The sequence below is a fragment of the Somniosus microcephalus genome, unplaced genomic scaffold, assembly GCF_052327205.1.
Source record: "Somniosus microcephalus isolate GS21.2 unplaced genomic scaffold, FLI_Smic_1.0 unresolved_chr4, whole genome shotgun sequence".
NCBI lineage: Eukaryota > Metazoa > Chordata > Chondrichthyes > Squaliformes > Somniosidae > Somniosus > Somniosus microcephalus.
Window position 1 is genome coordinate 35,638,705 of NW_028225182.1, and position 13,149 is coordinate 35,651,853.

Consider the following 13,149-nt stretch of genomic DNA (forward strand, 5'->3'; position numbering starts at 1 on the left):
TTGAACAACTCACAGACTTAACAAAAACCTCCAGACTTGTGTTGAATTATGTATTGTCCTTTGCTTTAACTGGTTTTCCTGAGTGTCTCCAACTTTGATCTCGGCCTTATTGGCCTTGATCCTTCACTTAGTTAACTTTTCCTTCCTTACATCCTGTCTTGTGGATTTTCAGGTCACTGGGGGTTTAGTTATCTACAATATTGAGTTTTTTTTTCTTCCACTCCTTTGTATCAGAATATGGGGGAGTCTGGCTTAAATGAGGCTTTAATCTTGTTCTATTCATTGCTCTAAATTATCAATCTGTGGCTCCTTTTATTGAAGTGAAGCTGTCCTTTCATTGAATCTTTATTCTGTTTAATTGTCTTGTGCTTGCAATCCCCCTCCTTGCTTTAGCTGCTGAGGCTGCACAACTTCCAACCGCCTGAGTAGAATGTTGTCCATTTCTGAACCTGATGTCTTTCAGATGTCTGGAGATTTCCTGGTCTATGCCACCCACCTGAACCACACCCCCAAGGCCCATGGATCTGTCATTGTGAGAACTAATGGAGCTGTCGTTCCCATTGAGTGCCACTATTTTAGGTAAGATTCTCTACACTGTCGCAAATAACGTCTACAGCTGGTGTAGTTCTCTGACCTTGTCCTAAAATGGCTCCGTTGTCTTTCCAGGAAGGGCAATGTGAGCAGTGACCCGATCAAGCCCACCTGGATCCCGTTCAGCTCCACCAAGTCTGGAGAGGGGCTTCTGTCATTCTCTCTGTGCCTAATGAATGGTATGTGATGGGTGGATGGGGAATGATTTCCTGTAGTCACCCACTGGCAGTTGTACCCAGTCTCCAACCCTTGTCCCTCTTGTACTTCAGATGACTGGCTCGCAGAGCGCACCTCGACTGTCTACTACCTGGGTGACCTCATTCACATTGAGGCCTCTGTTTCAATGACCAACCACATGCCCCTGAAGCTCTACATTGATCGCTGTGTCGCTACGTTGAGCCCAGACGAGGACTCCGCCCTGAGATACAGCATCATTGACTACAATGGGTAAGGAGCGCTCTGTTTTCTCCAGCTGATCCTGTCTCAATGGCTTCTCTTGATTCACTCCATGTCGTTTTTATTTCTTCAGTTGCCTCCTGGACAGCAAAGCTGAGGACTCCTTCTCAACCTTCGTGTTGCCAAGAGATGAGCGTGAGCTGGACAAGCTCCACTTTGACTTGGATGCCTTCCGCTTCTTTGGCGATGATCGTTCCTTGGTAAGAGGAAGCCGACCACTGCAAAGTATTTACAGCCAATCTGCATAACTGGGTTGTGCTCCACATGAGTGTCCTCCATCTCCTCTTCATTTAACTCTCCAACATATCCTTCTATTCCTTTCTCCCTCATGTGTTTATCTAGCTTCCCCTTAAATGAATCTACACTATTCGCCTCAACCACTCCCTGTGGTAGCGAGTTCCACATTCTCACCACTCTCTGGGTAAAGAAGTTTCCCCTGAAATCCCTCTGCTGTATATCCTGTGATCCTATGAATCACTAACATTAACCACTTTTCTCTGTTTCTAGCCAGCTTGCTATCCATTCTGCTACTTGTCCCCTGAATCCACCTGTTCATTGAGTTCCCAAGTTGGGAGGGAGTCACTATATAATGACTTGTGTTGAATGTGTCCCTCAGATTTTCATCTCCTGTCACCTGAAGGTTGCTGCAGTGGATCGGAGAGATTCCATGAGCAAAGCTTGTACTTTCCAGAAGATGCAGAATGTGTAAGTGCCCCCTCTCTCCCTCAGGGATGTGTTGTGTGGGGAAGTGATGCCCAACCTGATTGTGAAACTGATTCTCTTGTTTAGCTGGACCCCATTGGAAGTATCCAACAATGACGTTTGTGCCTGTTGTCACTTGGGCAACTGCAGTGCCACAAGGGAGTTTGGATTTGATTCCAGAGGAAGGAGGGATCTTGTACATGAAGCTGGTAGGACATTGATTCTCTAGATGTTGGAGGTTGCCCTTTACCCTCTCTAACTGGAATGTTTGATATTGCAGTGAGTGATGCTGAATTGAAGTGGGAGGGTGAGGCCTCCCTTGGACCCCTGGTCATTCTGGACACTGATGTGACAGACCTGGCAACCGAGTCCCTTAATGAGGTTGAGCAACGGATGGCGGAGAGGTCTCCAGGTGGTGAGTTGGCCGACTGCTAGTTTCCATTTCCCCCTCAGTATTTCCTTCACTCACTGTTGGTTTCTCATTGCTGTTTAGGTGCGGAGTCTGAGGTGGTCCTGATGGTGGCCCTGACTGTGACTGCTGTCTCTCTGATCTCTGCTTCGTTGATCGCCTTGTTCCTGTACAGGAAACGCAAGCAAACCCTGCGCAACAACTTGTGATTAATAAAGTGGTGAAATTAGCAAATCCGTAATGGTTATTGCTTACATTTGGTCATTGATCACGGCTGGGGATTTGCATTCTGAATATGGGAAGTTTTCCATATTTATTTACTTCCATTAATGATTCTTGACCCAGTGGCATACCTGCTGAGTGTATTTAATCTTTTCACCAGATATCAGGCTACTGGGGTATGTGCCCCATTTCACTAGTTTATTAACAGCAACTTGGAAGTGTTTGCCTGGAGCGAGTTATCTTGGCCTGCTGTTTGTCCCTTGTTAAGGAGCTTTGTGGGGCTCTTGTGGATTGAGGTTAGTGGGACTGATTATTGAGCCCCATGAAATTGCAACGTTCCTGGAAATTTTAATGCTGGGATTAGTTTATTACTAGAAGTGGAGGTTGTTTAGTCCTCTATAACTGACTGGGATAATGAGTCTAAATGGGGTAGATGTCCATATTCTAAAAATGATAGCAGCACTAGAGAGGGTGCAAAACATTTATTAGGCTGATGCCAGAACTGAGATTCGACTTATTAGGAAAGATTGATCTGTTTGGGTTGCCTTCTCTAGGAAAGAGAAGGCTGAGGGTGTTTAAAATTATGACTGGGTGCGATGGGTTAGATATCGAGATGTTTCCACTTGGGGGCAAGACCAGAACTAGGGGCCTGTAACTACAAGGTAGTAACTAACTAATGACTCCAATGGTGAATTCAGGAGAAACTTCTTTACCCAGAGTGGTGAGAATGTGGATCTCTCTATCACGGAGTGGTTGAGGCGAATGGTGTAGCTGCATTTAAGGGGGAGCTCTAAGCATGAGGGAGGAAGGATATGCTGTTTGGGTGAGATGAAGGGTGGGAGGAGGCTCGTGTGGAGCATAGACTAGTTGGACTGAATAGCCTGTTTGTGCTGTGTCGATGGCTTGTTAACCTGCAGGATTAGTGACCTGAGGAATTGCATCTCTCAAGGCCCCTTAAATGGCTTTCAGTCTTGGCCGTGGCTCAGTGGACAGCACTCTAGCCTGAGTCGGAAGGTCATAGGTTCAAATCCCACTATAGAAACCTTGAGTACAAAATCCAGGCTGACACTCCCAGTGCTGCACTGTCGGAGGTGCCATCTTTCGGATGAGAAGTTAAACCGAGGCCACTTCTGGTCCCTCGGGTGGATGTAAAAGATCCTGTGGCACTTTTGGAAGAAGAGCAGGGGAGTTCTTCCCTCTGACCAATTGTTATCCACCAGCCAACATCATAAGGTGATCTGGCCATTATCACATTGCTGTTTGTAGGCTCTTGATGGGCTGCCATGTTTCTGACAACAGTGACTACATTTCAGAAGTAATTCATTGGTTATGAAGTGCATTTTTTAATTTGTTCATGGGATGTGGGTGTCACTGCCAAGGCCTGCATTTATTGCCCATGCCTAGTTAGGCTTGAAGGTGGTGGTGAGCTGCTTTCTAGTCCAGCTGCAGTTTGTGCAGTTGGGCAGGGAGTTGTAGGATTTTGACCCAGCGACTATATGAAGGGACGGCGATATATTTCCAAGTCAGGATGGTGTGTGACTTGGAGGGGAACTTGGAGGTGCTGGTGTTCCCATGCGCCTGCTGCCCTTGTCCTTCTAGCTGGTAGAGGTCATGGATTTGGGAGATGCTGCCGAAGAAGCCTTGGTGACTTGCTGCAGTGCATCTTGTAGATGGTACACACTGCAGCCACAGTGTGCCGGTGGTGGAGGAAGTGAATGTTTAAGGTGTTGGTGGGACATCTTGAACATGGTATGGTGCTGTATAAATAAAAGATTGTTCTTTCTAAACATCTCTGACGTGAGTGTGGGACCTACAATAAAAAATAATTATGTCTAACCAACATACTAGGTCCCCAAGTGGGATTGAGTTGCCGTACTGGATCTCCAACATCCGGTGGGGCTAGAATCCACACAAACTTAACGAGCACACTTTTGTATCTCTCGTGGCCGACCCTGGTCAGTGAATGCTGGCTGAAATCTGCAGTAGGATTGTTGTCAATACTTAACCACTTACATTTATGTCGCCCCTTCAACGTACTAAAATGTCCCAGAAGCGCTTTCAATTAAAATTTGACACCAAGCCACATAAGGAGATATTAGGGCAGATAACCAAAAGCTTGGTCAAAGAGGGAGGTATTAAGGAGCATGGAGCGCTGGAGAGGTTTAGGGAGGGAATTCCAGAGCTTGGGGCCTAGGCAGCTGAAGACAAGGCCGCCAACGGTGGAGCGATTGAAATCTGGGATCCTCCAGAGGGCAGAATTGGAGAAGTGCAGATATCTCGGAGACGGGGGTGTTGTAGGGCTGGAGGCCTCAGGATGTCCCAAAGCGCTTTACAGCCAATGAAGTACTTTTGAAATGGAGTCACTGTCGTAATGTGGGAAACGCAGCAGCCAATTTGCAAGCTTCCAAAAACAGCAATGTGAAAATGACCAGATAATCTATATTTAGTGATGTTGATTGAGGGATAAATATTGTCCCCAGGACACTGGGGAGAACTCCTCCTGCTCTTCTTCCAATAGCAGCCGTAGGATCTTTTACATTCACCTAAGAGGGCAGATGGGACCTCGGTTTAACGTTTCACCCAAAAGATGGCACCTCTGACAGTGCAGCACTCCCTCAGCATTGCACTGGGAGTGTCGGCCTGGATTATGGGCTCAAGTCTCTGGAGTGGGACTTGAACACTCGACCTTCTGACTCCGAGGCAAGTGTGCTACCAGCTGACACCTTTAAGATGATCTACCGTTGGGGCAGGTTTCAGGTTTATTGATAACATCTGCAATTATATGGTTCCTTACCACGTTAAAATGCCTCACAACACTTCAGGCAGTGAATTACATTTGAAGATCAGAGACTCTTCTGCCTGCGATGGGGGTAGAAACTTTTGAGCACGTGCGGTGGGAGCGGTTTTCTGTCGGACCGCCAATCAGATGAGTTTGTTGGCTCAGGTGTCTCTGAACCCCCGAGGTTCGCAGCGCAGCGGGAGGCCGTTCAGCCCATCAAATCAGTGCCAGCTCTCTCTCTCCGATGCAGCAATCCAAACCTGCCTCTCCGAGACTTCCAGTGCAGGGGTCGTAGTCATGTCCTCGACTCAGCAGCTGAGCGTTCCGGCTCACGATGGTCAGGCAGTTCCCACTTCAGCCCTGTCTTTTTTGTTGGCATTTCATCACTAAGACTACGCAAAAAGTGTCAGGCAGATTGCTGGGAGGACTGTGCCAAGGCCCCATTGCCATGGGAACAAGCTGGCTTGGTTAGGCAGTGTAGGCCACACCTGTCCAAAATGGTAAATCAGCCGTCACTGTCCAAAACTAATCCCACTGATCTACTCTCTTCCCATAGCCCTGTATAAATGCCAAACTAACCCCACTGCCCCGCACTCTCTCCATAGCCCTGTATCAATCCCAAACTAATCCCACTGCCCCGCTCTCTCTCCACAGCCCTGTATCAATCCCAAACTAATTCCACTGCCCCGCTCTCTCCCCATAGCCCTGTATCAATCCCAAACTAATTCCACTGCCCCACTCTCTCCCCAAAGCCCTGGATCAATCCCAAACTAATCCCACTGCCCTGCTCTCTCCCCATAGTTTTGTATCGATCCCAAACTAATCCCACTGCCCTGCTCTCTCCCCATAGCCCTGGATCAATCCCAAACTAATCCCACTGCCCCGCTCTCTCCCCATAGCCCTGTATCAATCCAAAACTAATCCCACTTCCCCGCTCTCTCCCCATAGCCCTGTATCAATCCCAAACTAATCCCACTGCCCCGCTCTCTCCCCATAGCCCTGTATCAATCCCAAACTAATCTCACTGTCCCTCTCTCTCCTCATAGCCCTGTATCAATCCCAAACTAATCCCACTACCCCGCTCTCTCCCCATAGCCCTGTATCAATCCCAAACTAATCCCACTACCCTGCTCTCTCCATAACCCTGTATCGATCCCAAACTCACCCTTGCCTCTGACTTAGAGGGTTGTGGATTTAAGTCCCACTCCAGAGACTCGAGCATAATAATCTAGGCTGACACCCCAGGGCAGGACTGAGGGAGTGCTGCACTGTCGGAGGTGCTGTCTTTCGGCCGCAATGCTAAACTGAGGCCCCGTCTTCCCTCTCAGACGGGCGTAAAAGATCCCATGGCCACTATTTCGTAGAAGAGCAGGGGAGTTTTCCCCAGGTGTCCTGGCAAATATTTATCCCTCAATCAACATCACTAAAAACAGATGATCTGGTCATTATCACGTTGCTGTTTGTGGGAGCTTGCTGTGCGCAAATTGCTGCTTTCTTTCCGACATTACAATAGTGACTGCGCTCCAAAAAGTACCTCATTGGCTGTAAAGCGCTTTGGGATGTCCTGAGGCTGTGAAAGGCGCGATATAAATGCAAGTCTTTCTTTCTTTTACAGGCGACTTTGGGCCGATGGTTCCCAAAGCTCTCCACCCAATGGGGGCACTCTGGTTTGGTCTTTGGTTGATGACATCACCCAGTGTCTTTCTATTGATGGTTTTGGAGAAGGTCAACCCAATCTCTGCCTCTTTCTTTATCATAGGCAACGGCCTATTAAAAGTCAACCATGTGCTCCCTTTTTAAAGGGTCACAAACGATAAGGTCTGTAAATTAACATAAATTTGAAAGGAACCTTAACAAATCAAATTAAAATTTGGTTGCCGGGGGTGATGATGCACTCCATTCTCCGCGGCGCCCACCGGTCGCGGAAGGCCTCAAGCGTGCCAGTGGATTCCGCGTACTCCATATCCAGGGCCACCCGGGCGTGAACGTGGCCGCGGAAGAGAGGCAGGCAATCGGGCAGCTCTTTCCCACCCTCTTTCCAGTTGCCTGTTGACACAGCCGAGGTGAAAACTCCCTTTCGTCTTTTGTGTCGCCGCGAGATCACCGGGACAAGCTCCGGTTCAACTTGGATGCGTTCCGCTTCTTTGAGGATGCCAGGGACCTGGTAAGAGTTGGCCAGATGTTGGAAGGTAAGACGGTGAGCGTTGACGCTGAGTAACTCCTGGATGTGTCTCCTGCAGATCTTCATCAGTTGCCACCTGAGAGTAGCTGCAGCAGATCAAAGGACGGATTCGGTCAACAAAGCCTGTTCCTTCCAGAAGCCAGCCAACCGGTGAGAGGAATCTACCCCCGAATGGTGGACCTCTTTCTTTTTGGCGTATGGATGCATTCTGACCAATGGCTTGCTTCCTTGTTTAGATGGTCCCTGGTGAACGAGTTGGACCTGTCCCTGCTGGAAGGATCCAATGAGGTTTGTGCCTGTTGTGATGGGGGCAACTGCAGGGGCGAGAGATTGCGATCTGGAGGAAGACCACACTCCAGGCGCAGGAGGGAGGTCCCATCTGAGCTTGGAATGTTGTGGTGGTGTTGGGTGTTGAGGGTGAAGAAGGATGTTTTGTAACTGGATGGAACTAATTGTTGCAGAGTCTGAGCCTGTGTGGGAGAGTGAGGCCTCACTTGGACCTCTGATTGTTCTGGATGTAGATCTGGACCTAGTTCATTCGGTGGATAGTGAAGCTGTTGGGACTCGTGAGGATGTTCCGAGTTCTTATCGAGGTGAGTGTTGATTGTATGAAAACCCAATTCCAGTCCTGTGACTCCTGACTCCATATTGGCTTCTCGTTCTCGGCAGGTGATGTGTGTTCTGAGCTGCTTCTGGTCGTGGCTGTGACGTTGGCAGCTGGGGTCCTGATCTCCGCCTCTCTGGTGGCCTTCCTACTGTCCAGGAAACACAACTGAATCCTCTCCCTAAATTGAGCTGCTTTGTTTGTCAAAAAATGCTTCAATAAAATTGAAATGTGACTTGGTTGAGTTACAGTCTTTGGTGTTGAACTGGATTTTAAATACACTGTCATGGTGGTTTGAACTAAGTTGTCTAAATGACACTAGACCAGTTTTGGAGGCCTATATTTGACTGACAATTTCACCACACACTGAGTTTTCGGTAGTTGAAAGTACGCATTTGCACCTGGAATAAGATTGTGGCCTTAATAGGATGGCAACTGGAATCATACAGCACAGAAAGAGGCCATTCGGCCCATCATGCCTGTGCTAGCTCTTTGAAGAGCTCTCCAATTAGTCCCACTCCCCCCGGCTCTTCCCCATATCCCTGCCATTTTCACCTCTTTGTATTTATCCAATTCCCATTTTTGAAAGACACTATTGAATCTGCTTCCACCGCCCTTTCAGGGAGCGTGTTCCAGATCACAACTTCTTCTTTATATTAGAAGTCTCCTCACCTCTGGCTCTCTTGTCAATGACGTTATTTACTAACCCTTCTGTCAGTGGAAACCGTTTCTCCTTATTTACTTTAATCAAAACCCTTACCATTTTGAACCCCTCCCTTGACCTTCTCTGCTCTAAGGAGAACAATCCCAGCTTCTCTGCATTAATATTGTGACCTTTGTAAAGGGATGAAAGCGATGGGGAACTTCTGCCATCTTTCTAGAGCGAGTAGATGGGGTTACAGACACCCAGCTAGGAGTCCGCTGTGAGAAGGTTCCAGTCCCACATCGGGGTCAAGAGACTAGACCAAAGCAGCATCTCCTTAATTGGCCATCTTGCTCCTTGTCCACTGGCGGTAGGTGTGTCTTGGCCTCGTACTGTCACTCTGCTGGCTCTGTTCCACATTTAACATCCCTTAAAGGTTAGTTACAATTGCCTTTTTGAATATAGTGATGTAACCTACCACCCACCATCACACATGGGTGGTTAGTGGAATCAAACAGTGCTGAGGGGATTGGTAAAGGATCAATTATCTTTTCATTGCACTCTGGCCTCTGGTGCATTTCCCCCACCCGCCCAAAATCCTTCGCCCACCCCACCTCCCATCACCCCCTGTTGGTGGCCGTGCCTTCAGACATCTGGCACCTCAGCTCAGACATTCTCTCCCTAAATCCCTCAACCTCTCCTCCTAATACATTGCTTCGAACCTACATCAGTGTCCAGGCATTTACCTGTCCTAATGTCTCCTCCTTTGACTCTGTCAGGTTTTTGTCTGATTTACGTGAGTTGAATGCTTTGCTTAGTTGAACATTGGGCGGTGTAACAAGGCACCACTGCAACCAGATGGTGAGGATAAAGGGGCAGGAATATAAGATGGCCATTAACAGATCAAATTAAGAATTTAGGAGGACATTCTTTACACAGAGTGTGGAAATGGAGTGGTTGAAGTAGATACATTTGGAGTTGAGATACAGATTGGCCATGATCGAATTGAATGGCGGAACAGGCTCGTGGGCCTGAATGGACTCCTCCTGTTCATTTGTAAGGGAGGCTGGTAGCATAGATGAGGGAGAATGAAATAGAGGGCTCGGTGGGGTCGGGGTTTAGATACAAAGTAAAGCACCCTCTACACTGTCCCATCAAACACTCCCAGTGCAGGATACAGCATGAGTTGGATACAGGTTGCAGCACGAGTTAGATACAGGTTACAGCACGAGTTAGATGCAGAGTAAAGCTCCCTCTACACTGTCCCATCAAACACTCCCAGGGCAGCTACAGCACGGGTCAGATACAGAGTAAAGCTCCCTCTACACTGTCCCATCAAACACTCCCAGGGCAGCTACAGCACAGGTTAGATACAGAGTGTAAGATTCGCAAAACTTCCACATTTCCCCAAGATTATTATTAATAAAAGGAACCCTGCGTGGACATTTTAAAAAGCGTACCCAAAGATGGTGTCCGCACCTCGTGGCCAAAAGCCTGCAAGATTTAAAAAGCTTGGACTCTGTGGCACAAGCAGCTTTTGGGAAATCGAAACCAAAGCTGCAGTTTCTGTGAAGAGAGACTTTTGTATTTTGAAAAGCAGACAGGACTTTGAATTATGCTTTAAGCCAAATCGCAGGCAGACCAAAACCAGTTAGGCCTATACTTAAGGCCATCAAGTTGTTTGCATAAATAATCGGAAACAGCTTAGGGAAGCCATCGAGGCTGGTCAGGCCCATTAAGATGTATTAATAACAAAACAACTCAGAAATCGGGCCAGTAGGTGCGATTACCGGCCATCTAAAAACAGTTTGTTTAGATTGCTACAATTATTTAAACTAGCCCGCCAAGATTGGGACAAAGAACTAACCTGATTTGGCGCGCAGATAAGGGTTATCGTGAGGAGTATAACTGAAGGCCCCGGGTAGCAATCTCTCTCTTGCTCTTGCCCTTGACTCTGCTCTCGTGGCTCCGGCCTCTTGGGCTGCCACTTGTACTCGTGCCCTGGCCTCATGGCGGGTTCTCTCCCTGGAGCAGATTTTCAGTAGCCAGCAACACCATACCAACTGTTAGGAAGGGGAGCGAGGCCCAAGTCCACAGCCATCCAGGACGCCCAGGCCGCAGAAAGGGGCGAGACGAAGTTGAGCAGGTAGCCCAGGACTCGTATAGTAGTCCGACGAGACGAGACGAGTGGAGACGAAGAAGATGATGATAACTCGATAAGGGCAGAGCAGGGCAGCGAAAAACATAGCGATAAGTAAACCAAGCGCCTAGTTATAAGCTGACGCTTGGGGAAGAAAGTCCTTGAGGACGGTGAAGACAAACATCTTGTTGAACAATGCGATAACGCAGGTGTCTACGCCACAACGAATATACAGGCGTTGGCGCATGGCTAGTAAAATCTAAACAGTAACGACTGGTGACTGTCCGGTAAATATAACGTTACCGTCGACGACCGCCCGAGGGAGAAGAAGAGGACAACCCATCGAGACGAGACGACGACGGTCGTGGAGGGGAGAAGGTGTGTCGCAGTAGCTGACCCAGCACCGCACCCCTGAAGACCACGTGGCGACGGGGTACCTAGAAGGACCAGAAACCAGACTTCAAAATTCACACTCGTCAACAGTTGGCTTTTATCTTTGGATTGGCGAGCATGAATTCTGGCCCCTCATAGCTTAATCTAGTTAGGTATAAGGGGTGGGATAAGGATAAGGGGATTGTTAAGATAGCTGTTTTCCCTCGATGTGCCGTGTGTTCCCCATTCCCTGTATAAGTATAGTTATTTCGTATTTGCCTGTAATTTTATACTAGTAACTTCTCATAAGATTGTGTTAATTTCTGTTTCAATAAAAATCTTGGTTTTCTCACATCCAAACCACCTGTGTACTCGAGTCTTTTCTGTATCGCCACCTGTACCTAAGTCCGGTGTCTAGAACCCAGGGGCGTGGGAGCAATTCAAACCGCTCACAAACAGTCAGAGGCATAACTGACTGGGCGTACGCGCCACCCCACGCCACCACCCCCTACAAGAGTAAAGCTCCCTCTACACAGTCCCATCAAACACTCCCAGGGCAGGTACAGCATGGGTTAGATACAGAGTAGAGCTCCCTTTACAATGTCCCATCAAACACTCCCAGGGCAGGTACAGCATGGGTTAGATACAGAGTAAAGCTACCTTTAAACTGTCGCATCAAACACTTCCTTGGCAGGTACAGCACGGGTTAGAAAAAGATTAAAGCTCCCTCTACACTCTCTTATCCAACACTCCCAGGGCAGATACAGCATGAGTTAGATACAGGTTACAGCCGGGTTAGATACAGAGTAAAGCTCCCTCTACACTGTCCCATCAAACACTCCCAGGGCAGGTACAGCACGGGGTTAGATACAGAGTAAAGCTCCCTCTACACTGTCCCATCAAACACTCACAGGGCAGGTACAGCACAGGTTAGATACAGAGTAAAGCTACCTCTTCACTGTCCCATCAAACACTCACAGGGCAGGTACAGCGCGTGTTAGATACAGAGTAAAGCTCCCTCTGCTCTGCGCAAACAAGGTCCCAAATCCCAACCTCAGAGGATCACACCCTATTAACCACCTCCCTCAGATCTCATGTTCCCACAGCTCTGGCCATTTCTGGATCCTCCCCTTCCTTCACTCCACCATTGGCACCTTGGGATGTTCTTCTGCATTAAAGGTGCGATATGATGACAAGTTAGTGTTGTTCCAGTGTGACAGTCTCCATTTCCCATCACATCCTTGATCAGTCTGTATGAAACTAGACAATTGTACTTAGAGTGACTTTGCCTCTATTTTGGGGTTTTAATTGGATAGACTGTTTCTCCCTCGTGATGTCCTTTCTGTTATCAGCAGGGACGGGGGAGCTTGTCCTGTTTTACAGACTACGAGTTAGGGGCAATGGGTGAAGCTCAGTCCCATACTGATCATCTATAAGAGGTCCTCCCCACAAGAGACAGGACACCACTAACAAGAACAAAGTGTCTGTCCAAACTAATGTCCCACAGTACATATCAACTGATTAAGGTCCAACTTTTCGATCCGGTACAATGAGGCAATGATCCCGTCCGCATCCAGCCATTTGTAGAAGCTTCTGGAAAACCCATTGGACTCCGAGTGTGTGCGTGCCAGGCTCCCTGGAGAGGGAGCGGGCAATGCCCACTGGTACACTCGAGACCGCCCGTGACCAGTGGGCACCGCAGGGAATGGAGAGTCTTATTGACACGAGTCATAATATTATGGTTTACTTTTATGAGTTTCCTGTTGTTTTGTCGAAAGAACATTCTGTGTTTGAGTTCCTTTGTCAGTTGTGCCACCATAAAGAGGGAGGCCAGGTGTAAATTCGTTCCTCTGTTGATGACACCGGGACAACCCATGTCATTTTATGGCTCAATTTTTAAAAATCCACATTAGACATAGGAACATCGGAACAGGAGGAGGCCATTCAGCTCCTCGAGCCTGTCGCTCCATTCAATGAGATCATGGCTGATCTGGGACCTAACTCCTTATACCCGCCTTTGGCCCATATCCCTTAATACCTTTGGTTATC

The 13,149-nt window shown here is 48.1% G+C and overlaps 1 protein-coding gene across 1 annotated transcript in view; it reads left to right on the forward strand.

Moving 5' to 3' along the window:
- Window positions 1-8,117, forward strand: part of LOC147090516 (zona pellucida sperm-binding protein 3-like) — a 42,606-nt gene extending 34,489 nt beyond the window's left edge. The window contains exons 5-9 of the mRNA XM_085977039.1: window positions 1,121-1,247; window positions 7,400-7,491; window positions 7,578-7,663; window positions 7,803-7,934; window positions 8,011-8,117. Coding sequence (XP_085833165.1) covers window positions 1,121-1,247; window positions 7,400-7,491; window positions 7,578-7,663; window positions 7,803-7,934; window positions 8,011-8,117 — 544 coding nt within the window. The remainder of the gene's footprint in view (window positions 1-1,120; window positions 1,248-7,399; window positions 7,492-7,577; window positions 7,664-7,802; window positions 7,935-8,010) is intronic.
- The last annotated feature ends 5,032 nt before the right edge of the window (window positions 8,118-13,149 follow it).